The following is a 19,097-nucleotide window of genomic DNA, read 5'->3' as shown; positions in this document are numbered from 1 at the left end:
GCTTGAAAACACGGACAAGAAGAACACACGATGATGAGCGCTAACAGCCAACAAATGAATTTGTTGTACGTGCACAAACATATAGCGAGTAAGTGAAAGAAAGGAAGGAAGGTGAGGAGGAATCTTGTAGCCGATACACGGGGATCTGACGATAAAAACAAGTGTATTCACCAAGATTGGTGATTGAGAAAGCTATACTCTTTGTCAGATAGGATTAGCGAAGGGGCGCTAACACACGTTGAGCCTTTGCGCATCATTGTGAAGATTTAACAGATTTCACAGCGAAATTTTTTTGTTCGTGACTTTTTTACTGTAATTTGTAGAGTCGTGTCTAGTAATCCCGAAATTGAATCGTAAATGTTGTAACGTATGGTATGATTAATGCCGGCGTCGTTAAGTGTGACCAATTTTAGCGACCTTCGAAACGCCCGCCTAAAATACAAGAAACTAGCGCCCCACCGCGGGGGAGCGCCTAACGTCAAGTGCGCTCAAGCTTTCATGACGTTGAAAGCGCAGTTTTCGAATCGGGGCCCCGTGCGCGGTAAATAATGAAGTGGACGTGGGAGCTTCGGTATGAGTTAATCCTGTTAAAAGCGTGGTGTCCCTTCAGGAAAAGGAAAAGCATTTCTGGCGTGAGCAGCCACAACCACCTTGAGAACATCCCGACAACAGAGGGAGAAGGGCGAGGAACAATGGCCCTCGTCGGGCGCCATTCGTGATATTGTGTGCGCCCCGCACATCTTTTGTGACGTCGACAATACTCGCTTTACTCGTGGAACGTCACATGGGATCCTGACCTACGTTATACCAGTGGCGATGTCGCGAGGTGCTGCCAACTCAGATGAGTACTCACGCTAACTTTAAAACGAAATTAAAATATCTTAAAGGCAACGTTCGCCGCTAATAATCGGTCAGAGGTGTCCACGTATCCCACAGGACAATCAAACAACCATAGGTCGGCAAAAAAGCTCGAGCTCACTCAGACTTACTCAAGAGATGTATCTTTTGCTTAGCGCTCACTCGGACTCAAACTAACCAAAATTTTCCTCAACCGAACTTACTCGGACTCAGACTCATTAAAATTTCCCTCAACCGGACTCGCTCGGACTCAGAATCACAAAAATATTTCTCTCCGGGACTCACTCAGGCTCAGACTCACGGCTCGATCTGAGTCTGAGTGAGTCAACTCATGAGTGAGTTTGCCGAGCTATATATGCGAACAACACAAACATCTCGAGGTTTCAATTTTGGTGTCAGGGGTCCTTTAAGGCAGCGTCCAGCCTGGTCCACGTACGTTTTGCCGCAAGTGGTTGGGATTTTTTAGGCAATCCCCGTTTTGCACTCCGCAATGCGCGAAACATGATTCTTAAGATGATTCTTGCTGCAGGAATTATTGTTCCTGATCTCGGTCACTTGTTTGCACAAAGAACCCAGTTTTCTGGGCGCCGAGAAATGCACACCTGCACGTCCTGCGGCTCTTTTGATGCGGTGGGAAACTGCGTGCACGTAGGGGATGACAGCCATTTTCGATTTGTCGACTTCAGGCGGGGCTTTTATCTTGGAAGACTTGATCTCCTGGACGAGAACTTCTACCATGGAAGGTGCAGCTCGCCACGGGGGTTTTCAAGTCGGCTTGTGTACGTCCTCGCGGTGCCTTTTCCCAGCTGTATTGATTTCATTGAAGTACCTGCCACGCACACTATGCCGCTTAGCGGTTCTTTGTGATTGTATTATGGGAACCTCGCTGATCAACGTCATCTTCTTAAAAACGCCCCAGGCAGCTATCCAGGTATTCGTCAGGATTAAAGTGGAGATGCAGTGAGAAAAAGTAGGCGCACCAACTCTCTTGCGAGAAACTTAGCCATAAGTTATGTCAAGGTATAGTATACAGTGCGGTTTGGGGGATTTGCCGATCCTCCGAAGGTGATACGTGTACAACACGGGCCTTTAGCAAGATTTACTGGTCAGTCAGTATAGTATCCGCTGGCATTCACAGCTCGGTCGACGGCTTTCCATCACTCGAACCTCTTTCGTAATCTCTCTACATTCGCTTGTGTCCGACATGGTTGGGTGGCCCAAAAGCTTATCAATCTTGAGGTTGAATGCTCGTCCGCATTACCACTGGGTGGTGGTCGATGTACGTATGTCTGTAGGTTACTGTCGTATAAAAGAAACATGCGGCTTCGAAGAAAACACATTACTTAAACGGAACCGCGCAGAAAAGCCGTTCAGACCGCTTGCTTTTATACGAAAGAGCCAGGGCGGCCGCTGTAATAAAACCCTGAAGCCGAGCCGCGCAATAACTTACCTGTGCATTGAAATGCCGGTCAAGCGCCTCGTGGCGTCTCGTCCTTGGCTACCGTACAGCCTTAATTGTTGACAGTGTAATCGGTTTCTCCTCATGCGTTCGTGAAGGGTAGCATGAGCGGTCTTCGCAGTAAGGTCCATACTGGAACTTTGCTCAGATTGACTTATGTAACTCAACAGACGCTAGAAGTTTAGTTTGTTAAAGTAGTAAGTCTTTCAGTGTTCATGATCGTTCACATTATTACTACCGCAGAAACTTGAAGCCAATGTTTCCCTTTTTGAATTTCGCGCCTTTCTCAAAGGCGCAGGGCATTAGTGTGACGTCGCGGATTGTAGTGTACGAGCGTATTTTCTTATATAGGCCATTTCGAGTATACTCGTATGTAACGGATATAACAGCGTTTGTTTGTTTGTAAAGCATAAAACATCTTCAATTGCTACTCGTCGTAAAAAGGAGGAAATTCTGTTATGGGTGGTAAGAACATTGAACTATACTTCTTCATGCAGGGGTGAGACAGCTGCGCATATTGCGCATTTTTGATACGATTCCGTTTTCCTGCGCCAAGCTGCTCCGAAAGCATAAAAATTGCAAAAATTGCGCCGAACTGCGCCGAAACGGCCCCGCAAGCAAGCATTTTCAAGCCTGCATCAGTTTCGCGTGGGAAAAGTACCGTATTTACTCGAATCTAACGCGCACCTTTTTTTCGGCCAAAACGAGTCCGAAAAATCGCATGCGCGTTTAGAATCGAGTACCGAAAAAAAAAAGAAACTCGTTATCGTATTGCCATCGGCATTTCAAATGGCCGCCTCCTACGCTGCCTCGGCCATTTCTGTCATTGTTTCAGTTCGTACGTGTGCTGAGGAGTTTGTCATCCCGTTCTACATTCGCATCGTTGGCATGGAAGTGCCCACTCCAAATACTCGATGAGTGCACCACGATGTCGCATTTCAAAGAAAAGTTATTACATGTGCAGAGACGGACGGAAATCGGGCCGCATCGCGGTCGTTCGGAGTTGCCGAAACGTGCGTGCGAGACTGGCGCAAACAGAAGCAGAAGATTGTTTTACAGCAAAGCTTCACGAAAAAGTTTCTGTGGACAAAGCAGGGCCGGTTTGCCGAAATCGAGGAGCGTTGACAGCGACTAGGAGTTGTCCGACAGCGACGAAGACTGATCCATTATGCGACTCGTATCGCCGCCGTAGTGGTGACAGTTTCAGCGGCAAGGCCCGCCGTTTGACTTTGTGTTTTCTTTTTTGAAACTTAGTTCTTTAAAAGCCAAATACTTGTTCTTCTGAATGTGCGAAGGTGGACTCCTACGGACTTGTTTTGTTCATTTCTCTCACGAAAAATGGGTGTCGCGTTAGAATCGATGTTGTAACATTTTTTTGGTCGCGGAAAACGGTGCGTGTTACAGTCGAGGGCGCGGTAGAAGCGAGTAAATACGGTAACTTTAGAAGCAGCGCCAGGGATACGTTCGCAGAACATGTTAACGCGCCCAAGCGTGTCTTCTACGCGCCTTTGTAATGACGCTTCCATAGTGCTGTGGTAATCGCCTCTGAGTGGTTGTAAATATATGTGACCCCCCCCCCCCCCCATGCTTCATCGGTGGCCGCCATACCGCTTTTGTTCTTCCTGATGTTACACGTAAAGGCGTCGCCGCAATCGCGTGCTAGTAAGAATCGTTCATTGACCGTTTCAAAGACCTACTGCTATGTGACTACACTTCCTTGTGCAATCAGATTTTTTTAATTATTTGAAAAATGTGATGTTTTTTTCTTTTTTATTTTCAAATGTAAAGTGACCTAGTTAAAAAGCTTTTTCATCTATTTCATATGTTGTTACCCGGGTTATATAAATTGCGTAGTTTGTAAAAAGGTAGTGTAGTTTATACCTGGCAATATTATGTTAAAAAAAAGCTTTCTCCAAAGGCTCTTTGAACGTTATGTGTATTCTAAGCCGATTAAAATGTGCGTTTCTTCCTCCTAGTTGCTACAAATTTGTTTTTTTCAAGCTCAAAAACGACATAATAAATGCCACTAACTGCTCCCAAACAAGGTTCTCCTGCTCCTAAATTGAAATTTTGCTGCTCCCAAAACTGCTCCCAAATCGACTTCAGCCGTCTCACCCCTGTTCATGCGAACGCGTCTACTGCAACAAGTCTCGCCAGCTTCCACGGCGTTGCACGTGATGTGTGAAGCGGAGCCTGCAATGCACAGAGTGGTGTGCGTATAGCACTCGAGCGCTGGCAGTTTCTGTGGCAATATGTAACGAATGTGACATTGCTACAATTGCGAATAGCCAAAACTTCAAACACTGTTGGCGTTGCCCCAACACGAAGCTGCGCTCAGAATTCTCATTAGGCAGTATCGTAATCGTCTGTGAATTTTTTTTTCTTCAGAAAATTAATTTCAACAGAGCAACAGTAGAGTGCATTAGAACGTGGACTCGTTGCTGCTGAGCTGACTGTCAACCAATTTTTCAGCATTTCCTTGAGAGACGATTGTTCACAATTTCCACTGTACACGAGCCTCTAACTATGGCCTTCACATCAGCCCGCAATACTAACAGTCCATGTGAGATTCGTCACGTGGCATTCCTGTCCAAGTTCACAACCAATAGCAAGCACTCAAACAGGTGCAGACAACATTCCTCGTGACATCCTCAGCTGCATCTGCAAGTCTGGCAACTTTAATTTCATGCTCCAGAAGCCTGCAGGGCTACAAGAGTGAGACAAATTAAGGAGTTGCATTCTCTCCTGTCGTCTGATTCATCGTCTCTTCAGCTAGGTTGGCAGCTGCCTTGCGTAGCTCCAGCCTAGCCGAACAGAAATGGGCCGTCCAGCAAGACCGCGATGCGGCTGTTAGGCTAAAAGGATCCGTTGATGGGCTAGTTGGTACATGTCTTGATATATACTGAGTATGTGCAGCGCAGTGAAACGAAGACAAGAGAAGACACACAAACGACATAGATTGGCGCTGACTTCCAACTGATCTATTGAAAAGCATGAAGCCCGCTTTTATGCATGCCTTTCAGTCCCAAAGCCCTAAACACGTTCGCGCGCATCTTGCAGGACAATTTTTTTTTGTCTCTGTAATACTCACTGTGATTCAGTTGATTTTTTTGAAAATAATCATTTGCTGACGAGACGCGCTCTAACAGGCTACGCAGCTTTGGGAACTTGATTTTTTTTTTTACCGGAAGTTTTATGCCATACGTTTTTCCATGTGTCATTACACTGTGATGTAACAGATGGGGGAAAAAATCACCGCGGATTACGGTACTCCGTAATGTGATTTTTGAGGCAAATAATTTGAGATATACATGTTGTCTCGGCGACAGCGGTGACTTTCATCTTCGGCAGCGGGGGCGGCGTGAACATCTACATTATGGTGTCAAACGCGTCGCTACACTCTTAATCAGGTCCTGGCTAAATGCTGGCTATATCCAGGAAACTAGACGAAAAATGTCCGGTTTCCTGGCGATATCTAGCACTTTAAGCGGGACCTTATTAAGAGTGTACGCTTGCTGCTCGGGCAACACGTTCAGTAGCATCGGCGCCCAAAGCACTTCCACCGGCTGAGTCGCTCATTGTTCAGAAAGAACTGGCTGAGGCTGTTTTGTATGATGGTTAACTTAAGATAACCTTGTTAGTAGCGTGGCTGGCGCGGACAATGTTTTGTGCGGCAAATTTCGTTGATGCGTGGGCGCGTTTTACAGCATGTCGGCGCACAACAGACTTCCACTTATGCACCGCTGTCTCTTCTCGATCGCCAATCTCCTCCGCCTCCTCCCCTTTCCTCCTCTCGCTCTATTCGCTGTCACTGTCATTCATTCTCCGCGTTCGCTTTACTTCACCACTCTCTGTGCCAATAGATCGTTCGCACCGACGCCGCGAGGCGCACGAACTGGAACAGCCACGCTCTAAAAAAACAAAAAGCTTGCCGACGGTTCACATCATCTTTACAGCAGGCAGCAGTAGGATACGAGAGACATCGTTGCTGTTAAACACATCGTAAATTTAGTGCAACCTGTACACGGTGTGCAATAATGTTGAAATAAATAAATAAAAGAGATGACTGCGTATTCGCTTGCGCAGTTGACAAAAAACGAGCAAGAGAAAGAGAGGTGGCAATTTGACATTCAGTGCACTGATAAGAATGCCCACTTTGCGCTGATACACACTTGCAGTGGCGATTTATAAAGTGGCGCTGAGGCTGCTATCGTACGAAATGAACAACTCGTGTACTGATACCAAGTTCCTCGCGTCGTTAATATTAATACGTACATCATGTAATTTGTTTAACCTAAGCGGTGACGCATATAAGTTTGTTCTAACTACTGGTAATGACCATAAAATAAAAGCAGAGCTTAAAAAAAGACAGGACAAGACAGGCAAGAAGACGCGACGGGCGTTCTTGTCTCTCTTGTCCTGACTTTTTTGCGCTGTAGGCTTTCATTTTAAGACAATGAACCAACTAGTACAGCAAAACATTCAATTGGTAAGGACCAATGTGGTTTTATGACGGTGTGGCTACCAGGTGATTCATATAAGTGCACGATGGGGGCTAAGCGAGAAAATATTTTACGTGTGCCTCCTGTGTTCGTTTCTATATGCAAGCGTGGTATACAAATCGTGTATGGTTACAATTCAATGCTCTTTAATTCTTTGTATTGTCGAGTGAATCCAGGGTAAATAAAAAAATGCGAAGGGCACGCTTTTCAAGGACGTGTGGTTTCTGAAGGTTAATTAGATTTTTATATAGTAGTTCACCTCCTAATACAGGCCCGGCAGTGACGAAACACTGCACTTCATAGATGACCGAAATGCGAGCGTATACAGCAGCATGGAGTAAAACCATCGCCTGATTGAGCACAGAGTTTGCAGCGCCAGGCCATTTCGTGCAGTTCGCTCATCGAGCAAGTTTCCCAGTGTCTGCCCCATACCAGTCGTAACTGTCCCGTCACTGTTTAAAGAGCACGGTTATTATGGCCGCGCAGTTTTCTCGACGATAACGCGGCCCCTCATGTTGGATTCCAGGAACTTTTTTACTTCCCATTTTTATTCCCAGAAAGCCACGGACCAAAGGCAGGCCATTGTGAGCAGCACGCCACCATTGCATTTTCAATTTTTCATCATCAGTTGCGAAGCATGTTGTGTTTTGGACTCGACCGGGGGGGTGGGGGGTGCGATGATACTTTGCCCCCCCCCCTCCCCCCCCTAATGGGGAACCCTGCGCCCGCCTATGGGTTCACTGTTATGCGTATACAGCCTGGCGAATTTCGATCGTCGGACGGGACCTCATGTAGCGCCCGGCTACTGTCACGAATCTCAGGCAGTTTGGTCAGGAAACGCGTCGCCAGCATAATGCCAGCGTCCGTGTGTCTGAGCGAGCTCGGCGGTTACACGCGATGCAGCGTCCGATATTCGTGCATTTCCCGGTCGCATACGTTTCGCAACGACTGTTATATAGTCACTGTCGGCGGCGTAGCCGTGCTTTATGTAAATACTCGAATGATGAAATACGTATATGCCGTGACAGTGATGCGCGTTGCACGGTCGCCCTCGTTTTTTTTTTTTTTTTCTTTGGCTAAAGAAGATAAAGACAGAGAGGGAAATTTATGAGGCATTGTTTATATCGTTAGAACAGGTGCGTTAGAACAGAGTCCGTAATCCTTCATGAAGAGGAATTACGCCTCTGAGTTATCGGTGTTATATAGCCTGTAGGGTGATTTGTTTCACAATTTAGGTTTGTCGCGCTGTTATTCGCGGCGGTTAACCTTCGATCATGCGCCGCCAAGGGACTGCTGGATGTTTATTGTAATTTCCCGGAACGAAAGTTCAGTTAGTTACGGACTCGTCCCCGACGTCTTGTGTGTGTGTGTGTGTGTGTGTGTGTGTGTGTGTGTGTGTGTGTGTGTGTGTGTGTGTGTGTGTGTGTGTGTGTGTGTGTGGTGTGTGTGTGTGTGTGTGTGTGTGTGTGTGTGTGTGTGTGTGTGTGTGTGTGTGTGTGTGTGTGTGTGTGTTTAACACCAAATCATGTAATTAACTGGCCTAGCTCGTGCATGCATGAATACAGGTCTTTTTTTATAGAACATAGTGTCGCCAGGAGTTGTCATCGACTCGATGGTAATTAGGTCTAAGTGTCATTCTTTCTAGTGTCGGACATTATCAATCTGAAGTCGTTGTGCATTGTATATCTCAAGCGTTCAGTCAGATCGACTCTGTTTAGGCCGCTTGTTTCCCTTGCCCTTGCCGAACCTATATTCTAGCTCCTATGCATGGGGCAAGGGCGTAGCCTGGCTGGGGGAGGGGGGGGGGGGACGGTGTCAGATTACCCCCGCAATTTTGCATAGCCGGTGCTGCATACCGGTGCCGGTGCATACCAGAGCCGGTGCTGCATACCGGTGCATACCAGAGCCGGTGCTGCATACCGGCTCTTCCCCTCCTATTTTTATGTAGAACGTACAGTGAACGAAACAACTAACTCCGGCTTTATTAAAGCAGTAAAATGGCTAAGATATTGTTTTGGCGCAGGCTCTCTTTGTTTTTATTTATTTGTTTGTTTTTAACCGGTAGCGTATAACACCCCGATGAAATATTTTTGTTCACGCCACCGGCACGGAGAGAGAGAAATAAAGCTTTTATTCGTGCAAGAATAAGAAATCTTCCTCGTAGGGCGGAGCCCTTAGTGCAGGGCCCCATTGGCTCGCGCCACTCCACGTGCCTGCTGGATCAACCGACGCTGCGTTTCGGTTTGTTCGTCCGATTATTAATTGCTATGCGACTTTTCTGCTCGCTCTAGAGTTAAACATAATATCTCATCCGCGCTTACAGCATCGTATAAATTCGTGGGAATCGCCTTGTACATCATTTGCAGCTTACATTTTTGTTACGGCCAGTGCCAAGTCTCTTCCTTGCTGATATTGTCGTTATTCCCCCATTTTTAAAAGCTTCGTCTGTAGTGTGTCGGCATTAAAACCGGATCAGCATTGAGAAGCTGATATCTCGTTGCTTATAACGATTTGACACTGAAGGCGCCGTCTGAGCCACATGGACGTAACAATTCTAACGAGGACAGCGTCTCTCGCTACGACAGAGCCCTTCGTACTAATTCGCATTTCTCGATGGCACGTCGGGACGCTTGTGGACAAACACTTTGCGCTCTGGTTCCGACGGAGTGTGCTCATACCTTTAGCACACCTCTTCAGTCGGCATTGTGTACCGTCCTGCGCGGCTGCTGTGCGCAACGTCGTGTCGTGACTGTAGCGAGAGACGTAGCCTTGCGTCGTCCTCCACTGCGGGACTGTCGTCGCCGCGTGTGGGCGGGTTCATGCACTCGTCGAGAGCCGAGGCCTGTAGCTCGCATACTTTCTGCTTTTTTGCGTGCTCGCTTTATTCTGCCACGGTGCTGTCGCTCGAGCACCACCATGCAGCACTCGTGTGTGTGCGAGCGTCCTTCTGCCGAGAGATGGGTGCGACGAGGGTGCGGTGGCGGGCTTGCCCCCCCCCCCCCCCCCCCCCCCCCCCCCGCCCCCCATCGCCACCAGCAGGGACCGCTTCGTGGCTGCTGCCCCCGTCGTGTCTGGACTTTGGTATGCGCGCGACCTTGGGCTCGAAAAGCGGTGTCACGTTTCGACGACTGCGATGTCCCCCTTACCACGCCCCTTCTTTTTCGTCCGCTACGAGTGTCTGTGTGACGACTGGTGACGACGAGACGCAGGCGGCGGCGGCGGCGATGTCGGTCCAAGTGGCACTGCTCTCGCGTGAGAACTGCATGCGCTGTTTGCTTCCCATGGAGCTAGGGGAGGATCGTAACCTTTCGCGGAAGGAAGGATCGGCGACCATTGGCCTCTCTCTGACTGAGAAATTGAGAAAACCTGAAGCTTTCAATCCAGGAATCGTTTTTCTTTTCGTCGGTGTTTCATTTCGAACCTTACAACGATATCGGGACGCATTCGGTATTCACTCTCAGATGAGGGCGCGCAGCGCCCCTTTTGCTATTGCGCTTTGGCTGTGTTTGTTTGTTTGTTTGTTTTCGTCCATATGGCGCATACCCACTAAGCCAGGCTTCTTCCTTGTCTGTTACCTGCGCGTGCACGTCTGCACGTGGACGTGTTCACCGGGCGACGCTTCTCAAGACCACAGGAGGACTGGCCTGTCGAATGGCTTACACCTGCTATGGCGACGCGCTACAAATGCCACTATCCAACGCCGGCCAGCGCTAAACGGCCACCGTGGCTCTGCCCGACCCTCGCAAAAATCTAGATATATGCATCTACAAAAGCTCCCCGCTCACTTCTGAGTATAGTCCACATTCCGAGAGTGGATGTGCAACCCTTTCGTAGTAATATCGTCATGCAGTGCATGGTGGCTCAACTCTGAGCTGCCAGTAGACACTCGATCCTGCCCCGTCGAACGCCGATGACCGTGGTCAAATGGATAAGATTACTCTTAAACAACTGGATTTAATCGGTTATCTTGCCCCAAAAAATATCTGTACGTGCTCAGAATAAGGGCCCCATATATGCCTGTGGTAAATGGGGCCCTTATTTGTGCCCGTGGCTCTGCGGCAAGTGTATTTCTTTTTCTTTTTTTTTCGCGCGTGCTTGGAGAACGAGAGGATGTGACATCAGGGAGGATTAATTCATTTCTCTCACTCTCTAAAGATTTCCTTGCGCTAACACTCCGACATTAATTTCGGTGGATACACGCTGTACATGATTCGTCCGCGTCTCGCCGCGCGCCTTAGTACGCGCGCGAGGCGGGGGGACTCTTCGCGAAGTCGGCCGTCGTCCCTTTCCCACCGAGCCTTGGCGCCATCTCGTCTACTGCGAGCGCTCGGCAATGTGTGCGTGCCGCCTTGTACTGGAATGACGATGCCGACCTCCTCCTCCTCTTTTTCTACGCGCATCCCCTACGGCAAGAGCGGGCGCGTGGATAAACGCCGGCGGAGGCATGGCTGGCTGGCAAGCAGTCAAGGTCTTGGGAACACGAGCACGTATAGGTCCGGTATTATCTGTGATGAAGCGGTACGAAGGCTTGTCCGGAGAAACACGGCGTTCACAATTACGATCTGCGTGACGCGCGCTCCTGCCAGTCGGTGTAACGAGACTTTATTTAGTACCTAACTTTCAGATTGATGATGCTGATCATGTGCAGATCATGTGGACATCGGTGACTCGGGGTTTTGCCCAAGTCACGCGGGCTTGGCTTGAGTTGACGATTGAGTCGCGTGGAACTGCATTGGAAGCGGGGGCAAAGCGACGCAGAGAACGGAGGCAGTATTGAGATCGTTGTCTGTCTGTATTTGTCAGTTTTCTGTCGTTTTAGTTTTGTCGCTTAGGACTACAATTCATTCCTTTATAATAAAACACTATCGAACGACTTGTCGGTTTCGATATCTTCGTCTTATCGGGTTTATTGTCAGCTATTTGTTGTTGCTGTCTGTTACTGTTTGTTTGTTATTGCTTACATATTACTTTTAGTCTAATGCCAGTGACCAATGATTTCACTCCTCGCCCCCACTCCAGTTTGGCAGCGGATGGATCTGCGCTGCAAAGTAGAGAATCGGATTGTACACTACGATTGCTCATCGGACGCTAGGCAGTTATAGAGATATACATACGAATCGTTAGGCGACCCTTCGAGAAGTATTGTTAGACGCCGGGAAAAGTCTCATACCCAAGAAGGGATTAATGTTTCATTGCAGATAAAGCTTCTTATCTAAAACACCAATGGTGTGATATTGTGATGCAATGTGCAGAATAGGTAGAGTATAGCCAGTACATGCTCAACTTCATCCCTACGCTCGTTAGCTTAGGTTCAAGCTAGTGACGTGCGAAGGTACAAGGAATTGTTCCGCGCAGTGTTACAAAGCAGATACGAAGGTCCTGGGCCAGCTGTCTCCAAACGAGTTTTCCTGCTTCTTGGACACCCCCCCCCCCCTCATTTCGGAGGACGGATTTACCTACACCTGCTGTCTTTTCCCTGAACTGAGCGCTTCGGCGGGAAGCTGGCTGCTACACGCGGGTCCCCTCCGTGGGACGCGTATTTGCATCGAGTGTGCTTTTGGTTAAAGCTGGTGCCTTTGTTCGTAAAAGGATTATCAGTTCCCCGAGGTGGCATTGTTCCCCCCCCTCCCCTTTTCTTCCGAACTTGTCGGACGTGGAGAGTGAGAGCGCAGTGGTCCCTGGCGTGCCATCCTGGGGGCGGTGACCTATGTGTCGAAGAGACGGACCCTCCAAAGGCATGCATGCTTGTGATTGGACGTTTGCTAGTTATGTAGCTTCAAAGGCATGCACGTTTGTGATTGGACATTTGCCGATTAAGGAGTTTCCCTATCTTGGGAATGAAGCGTATTTAAGGAGCAGCAGAGCGTCTGCTCGGGACGGATCGGTCGGACTAGATGTCGTTCTGACGATCCTGTCCTCTATGATGTTGTAAATAAACGTCTGTTAAGTTTTCCTCAACGCCGGTCTCTCTGCCTCGGCTTCCTGCTGTTCTGGACATCCTTGGGCCTGCGGTACGACTCCCGCCCCTCAGCTCCACGCTACCCCCTGGGTCCGCATCGGACAACGACGCCGCTCGTAACAGCAGACATCTAGCGGCGGTTCTGTTGGTCAGCGCTTTACCGGCTCTCACTTTCTTTGAGCCCAGCCAATAATACTGTCCGATGCAAAGAACAAGATGAAAAACAAAACTCAAACATTATTTTATAAAAGACAGGTTTTGTTCCCAAAGAGCGGCAGTAACTACTACGTCGCGATTTGACAGTTCCTTCTCTGCAGCGACAATGAGCATTGTTTAAAAACATTGCACTGGAAGGAACAGAGACGCAAGGATATAGAACAGACACAACATGCGCAGCAATTTTTATGCCTTCTTTTTTTTTCACATGTCGCCACCAGTCGGCTTCCACGATGTTGAGGTGTCTACGTGTTTGTTTTCCGAATAATGTACCAGTCGTGTGTGTGCGCGTGAGGTGTCACTTCATTCTTCACGTCCTTGTTCCTCATAGCGCATTTTGTTTTCAAATATGAACCACTGTCAGTGCTTTTGCGACAGTGAGCAAGCGGTTGCAACTTAGCTCGTATAATGTTGCGCCGTGTATCAAACTCGAGAATAATCCACGATGGCATTATATGCGAAACACTTGTCATGCGGAGCACCGTTTCATTTAGTCCCCAAGGTCGACGGCGGCCGGTGAGAACGAAATTGCGTTCGCGCTCTCCTTGCCGTCATTGTGTAGTAATGTGGAACGGCCGCTGAAGTCGGTGAGAGTGCGCCGCATCCCTGCGCTCATTGGGGATTCCGTGTTTATGTCGGTGAGCTCCGGTGGGAAGGCTGTGACCTAGTAGTCGACGACGTCTTCCTCTCGCCTCCTTCCCCCGTGTTTCGCCAAGGCGGAGGACGGGAAGAGGGGGCGAAAATCGCTACGAAGGGCGCGGCGCCCCGTTTTTCCGAGTCGGGCACCACGCTTCCACGGCGCCCAGGAAACGACGGCAAGGGGAAAACGCGAGGAAAAGGGCCCCGCGGGAGACCTGCCCGCGTTTCTTCAGCCCGTCCCGTCGGCTGTGTGTTGTGTGTGTATACTGCCACTGCCATACTGGTACTGCTACTGCGCGTTGCATCCTGCCTCGGGGTCGAACCCAGCCCCGAGGTAGGATTTCGCCGTTCCCCCCTCCCCCACTTTTTTTTGCCCGATGAGAACGAAACGCACCCTCGGAGGCTGCATTTTTAGGGCGAGTGAAATATGTGAGAAGTGAGTGGGCTACTCTTTCGGGAGGGAGCGGTCCCTTATAGACCTCGTGAGCTGGTATGGTGGCGCTACTGCTCTCGCCCTCTATCGGGCTAGCGGCGCACTGTTAGGATTGTCGCCTACGGGCCCGATTGCATGTTTCAAGGCGGCGGCTACGGTTGCGGCGGCCACTGTTCTCCAAGAACGGCCGCCGTAGTTCTTTTTTTTTTTTTCTGTCTGCGTGTGTAGCAGTAACTCTAAGCGTCCCGAGTCGCGCGCGCTCGTAGCGTGGAATACCTCGCACGTATAATTATTAGCGCAAACTCCGTATGCGCGAAAATCTGCACAATTAACGGTGACGAGCGACGCGACAGAGTTCACCGTCGCTCAAGCTGTCGCACGCTTAACCAATTTCCATTCGCGTGCCCACTTTGGCGATTGATCTCCTGTGCCGCTGGCGTGAGGGCGGCTACTCTGTGACCAAACTAGCGTGATGCCTGCGGTATATAATGTAAAACAATATGTTTTGTTGTATCAAGCAACACAAAAATATCCCAGCCGTGGTGTAGTTATGGCGCTCGACTGCTGACCCGAAGGTCGCGGGATCGAATCCCGGCCGCGGCGGCTGCATTTTCGATGGGGTCGAAAATGTCTGAGGTCCGTGTACTTAGATTCAGGTGCACGTTAAAGCGAAATTTCCGGAGTGGCGTCCCTTATTATCATATCGTGGTTTTGGGACGTTAAACCCCAGATATTATTATTAACACAACATATCTCTGAACGTCTTGCATTATTTTTTTTCTTCTGACGTATATGAGCATTTGATTATTTTTTCGTTCTGTGCACGTATCATTGAGCGAGCACGGGGCGGCAACCGATAGTACGTCAGTGATCTACATCCTGTTCCAGATTCTTGCTGCTTGCCGCGCGTAGCATCTTCCGGGCAACGAGCGACAGATTCTAGTATTCCGAAACCGACCGACCGAGCGATTTTGACCAATCGACAGGTCGCGCGAATGACCTTTTGTCGTCGCTCGTCGCGCCGTTGTCGCGTGTATTTTGACGCCTATTGGATTTGGGCTTTATAGTGGTGTTTTGCTACGCGACAATCGTCGGTGCCCCGGTCACGTGCGCTGAAAACGCGCTCGGTGTCTGATGGAAATGACAGACTCAGTCTGCCGCTGTTTCTACTGTTGTCTGGTTCTTTTATTTCCGTGAATGTAAAATGCCATTTAGTCTCCGAAATTCGTCTCAGCCGTTGTGTGCTCCCTTTTCTGGAAGTATTAAAGGGACATAGACAGTTTCGAAGCAAGACGACAAAGCTCACAAAGACTGCGTTCGCTTCCCGTCTGCAGGCCGCGCAGAGCCAACCCGGCGCGCGCGTTTGCATGCACTTGTTCAGCTGGTTGAGCTAAATCAAATCATCTGTGCAAGCCTGTGCAAATTAAGCCCTGGTAAAAGAGAGAAAATGACTGGGGAAGGAAGCGGAGAGAGCGAGAGAGAATACGAAAATTTTTGCTGCATAATAAACTGCCTTTCAAACACATGTGGGGCGCCTCACGCGAGTTTCTTGCTGCCGTAGTCATCCCGTAGTTTTGCTGAAAAATTGCTGCGTACGAGAACATAGTTTCCCATTTCGACAGTTACTCGCGACACTGTTGTCTACGACAACGTGGAAGCGTGCTAAACAAAAAAGAAGAATTTATTCAGCGTTACGGCATATAGATCCGTGAAATGCGGCTTCTGTGGCAAAAATGAAAGCACAGGGGGAACTGTGGCTCCGTGCTTTCATTTTTGTCGTAGAAGCCAGTTCACATTTGGCTCCGTGCTTTGAAAGCACGGAGCTAACTGTGGCTGTTCCGTGCACTTTCCCTTCTTTTCTCTCTCTCACTCTCCCTGTTTATTTCTTATATGCATCCGTGTGCCCTAGCGCCGCCTACTTGACACGGTGATTTGGTGCTTTCTCTCACACTAGAGTGCTGTCATACTTATTAATGGGACACTCTTCACATGCACCTCAGCGTGACGTGATAGATTTAAAAGTGCTTTTTTTCGTATTCGGGCAGATAGGCTCAACACAATTTTCTGAAACTCGGTGAAGTAAGTCAGTCTCAGGTTTCTTTAATGGACAGTGTTCTTTGTTTTTGCCGATCGAGAGTTATGTAGGCCTTACAGCAGATGCCTTCAAAATTTGTGACGTTACAGCAAGTTGCTGCGAGGACTTCTATATATATAGGAGGCGTCACCACCTGCGTTTTTTCGCTCACCATCTTCTCCTGGCTAGAGTGGCGCTTTTGGTATTGGGGATGGGTAATTAATACGTGAAAAAAATCGTTTTACTCTTTAGTGTCCCTTTAAGGAACTATTGTCACACCTTTGCCCTGAACGTTCTAACCTTTTTCGCGAATGCCGCGTTTCTATTGCTTCATTTCTCTGGAAGTTTCTTCCCCTATACAGCGCACTAGCCTGCAAATCGGAACTCTCGCGAAGGCTTGAGATTTAGCCATTCTGTTCAGTTTGCATCTTACAATCTGAACATAAAATGACGTGAAAGTACACCTTGGAAGTCCTTAAAGGGACACTAAAGAGCAAAACGATTTTTCGCGCATTAGTAAAGTAGTCTTCCACGATACTAAAAACACCACGCTTGCTGCGAGAAGACGCTTAATAAGCGAGAAAACGCGCAAAAAGAAAATACAGGTGGCGACGCCACCTTGGAATTCCCGCACCATTTGCCGTGACGTCACATATTTTTGACGGCGCCTGCTTGGGCCTACGTAGTTCCTAATCGGTTAAATCGAAGTACATTGTCCTCTGATGGGGCCAGAGACTTGACATAACGAGTTTGTGGAAATTTCGTCGAGCCAGTGGCGCCAAAATACGTTAAATGCTCTTTGAAATCTTTTACGTCACAAATTACAAAGTTCGGCTCGAAATTTAAAAATGAAACTTTGAACTTGGTTATCTCCTCTAATAATAAACCTATAGTGGTGAAATAAACTACACAAGAGTTCTCCGAGCACACTTTACCAATCTAAAACAATTCATTGTTTCTCTTTAGTGTCCCTTTAAGATTTTCCCAACTTATTAATCTTTCATCGACGCTGACGGCAAAATGTGTCGCAAGCTGCGAGTTCTGCGTAGTGTACACGCCGGGTAGCATGCGTACGCATAAAGTCGTGCTCAATAAGAGTCGCAACACGGTGGCCATGCTTAAAAGGGGCGCGAAGCCTATGTGACGGCGGCGAAGGTGAAAGTTACTTTGAAATACCAGCATTCGAAACAGTGTTTACGCCACTGTTTGTTTTCTATGTCGGGGCCGCCGTGCCGTGTTGGCGCCGTTTTGACCACGGGCAGCACGGTGCAACTCGTATTGGGCGCGACTGCACGTACTTATCTTGTTCACGGATTTTCGAGCAGCTCACGAGTACAGAGCCAACAGAAGAGGAACCCAAGCAAAGCACAATTGTGCTTTTCTTTTCCTTCATTTTTTGACCGTTGGTGGTTATTAAATTTTCCGTAAACTTAATATTCTTGGTAAAGAAATGGTAGCAAAGATTACCGTTGATTGAAGCCGGGGCTTGCGCGTGCGGTACTGCACTGATCGAGTAGGACGCCTCGATGTGTGGCAGCGCTGGCATCGAGGCGCCCTATGATCGAGCTGTATACATACCGCGACAGCTATCCGTCCGTCTGCTCTCTTTGTGTATTTCTCACACCCTCGTAATAAATATTTCACTTTATACGAAATTCAAAAGTTACCTGGGGGGGGGGGGCAATTACTTTATACGTGATATTACGATATGGAATGGCGCGGGACTACGCTTAATACGATGCGGTCGGTGCCAGAGCGCGAAAGGTGAAATCCGCGCGGGACAGATCGCGGTGCAGCACGCGCGGTGACCCCTTCGTGTCAACCTATACACGCGAGTAACTCTGCGGAGCATTGATAATGGATCTGACCCCAACACACAGACAAGGGACAAGAGACCGAAGACGCCCCTTGTCTGTATTTTGCGCTCTGAACCATTATGAATGATTTGTTCCAACTAGTACCACTCGCAACTCTTGAGCCCTGCGAAATCGCACTCCGCCGCGTGACGGTGAATCCTCGAGACTTCATGTATACTACACCTGCACCACGCAATCGTCACGGACAAACAAGCTGGTGACGTGCGTTTTGCAGAATCTCGCTGCTATCTATATAATCGCCTCTCTTGAGCGAAGCTTTGCTGCGACGTATACTGTCGTGTTCAAATAACAGTTGAACAGGGAATCATCGAGTAAATGTACGCCGAGATGCGGAAAGGCCAGCCGACAGAATAGCAATGGTTAATTATGGGCAATAGTTACCTACAAGCCATTTTATATGCAGAATTCTTCACGATGATAATAATGTATGCGCTTTTACGTTCCAAAGCCACGATATGATTATCAAGCACGCCGTAGTGGAAAGTGGAAGATTCCAGAAATTTCGACCACCTGGCGTTCTTTAACGTGCACGTAGTCTTTTGTTTATGTCATCAACTCGAGAGCAGTTTATATGGGAAAGTTGTTGGGCGTCACAATTGATGGCCTACTCATTTTCTTAGAAATTTTAGAGTCTCTGAAAAATTTTAGTCCACAGATTTTTTAGTGCTACCTCTTAAAATATCGCGTATACCACTCCATTTTGTGTGCGAATGTTTTTGGTGCGACAGTTCAGTGTGTTTGTAATCTATAGCCCCTGGTTATAATATGCGGTTGCTACTAAAGGTCGGGCTTTCCTCGGTTCGCTGGTGGCACGCGGACCTGTATACACTAAATGGACGCGAGTGCGTTCTCCTGTCTGCGCAGGCTACAAGCACTGGCACGCCGACCTGCGCATGGAGGACACCCCGCTGGAGGCCGGCCTCGGCTTCACGTGCAAACTGAAGTCAGACGTGGACTTCTTGGGCCGAACGGCGCTGGAGCGTCAGAAGGCCGACGGCTTGCGCAAGCGCATTGCCTGCTTCACCCTGGACGAGTGAGTGGTTTCATTCTTTTGGCGACACTGCATGCTCCGAAGGGACA

General features: G+C 48.6%; 1 protein-coding gene across 1 annotated transcript in view; it reads left to right on the top strand.

The window, feature by feature from the left end:
* LOC119394083 (sarcosine dehydrogenase, mitochondrial) overlaps window positions 1-19,097 on the top strand; it is a 112,965-nt gene that overhangs the window by 75,594 nt on the left and 18,274 nt on the right. The window contains exon 18 of the mRNA XM_037661332.2: window positions 18,882-19,050. Coding sequence (XP_037517260.1) covers window positions 18,882-19,050 — 169 coding nt within the window. The remainder of the gene's footprint in view (window positions 1-18,881; window positions 19,051-19,097) is intronic.

This window comes from Rhipicephalus sanguineus, chromosome 1 (assembly GCF_013339695.2).
Source record: "Rhipicephalus sanguineus isolate Rsan-2018 chromosome 1, BIME_Rsan_1.4, whole genome shotgun sequence".
Classification (NCBI taxonomy): domain Eukaryota; kingdom Metazoa; phylum Arthropoda; class Arachnida; order Ixodida; family Ixodidae; genus Rhipicephalus; species Rhipicephalus sanguineus.
This window is presented reverse-complemented; position numbering and strand designations above follow the sequence as displayed.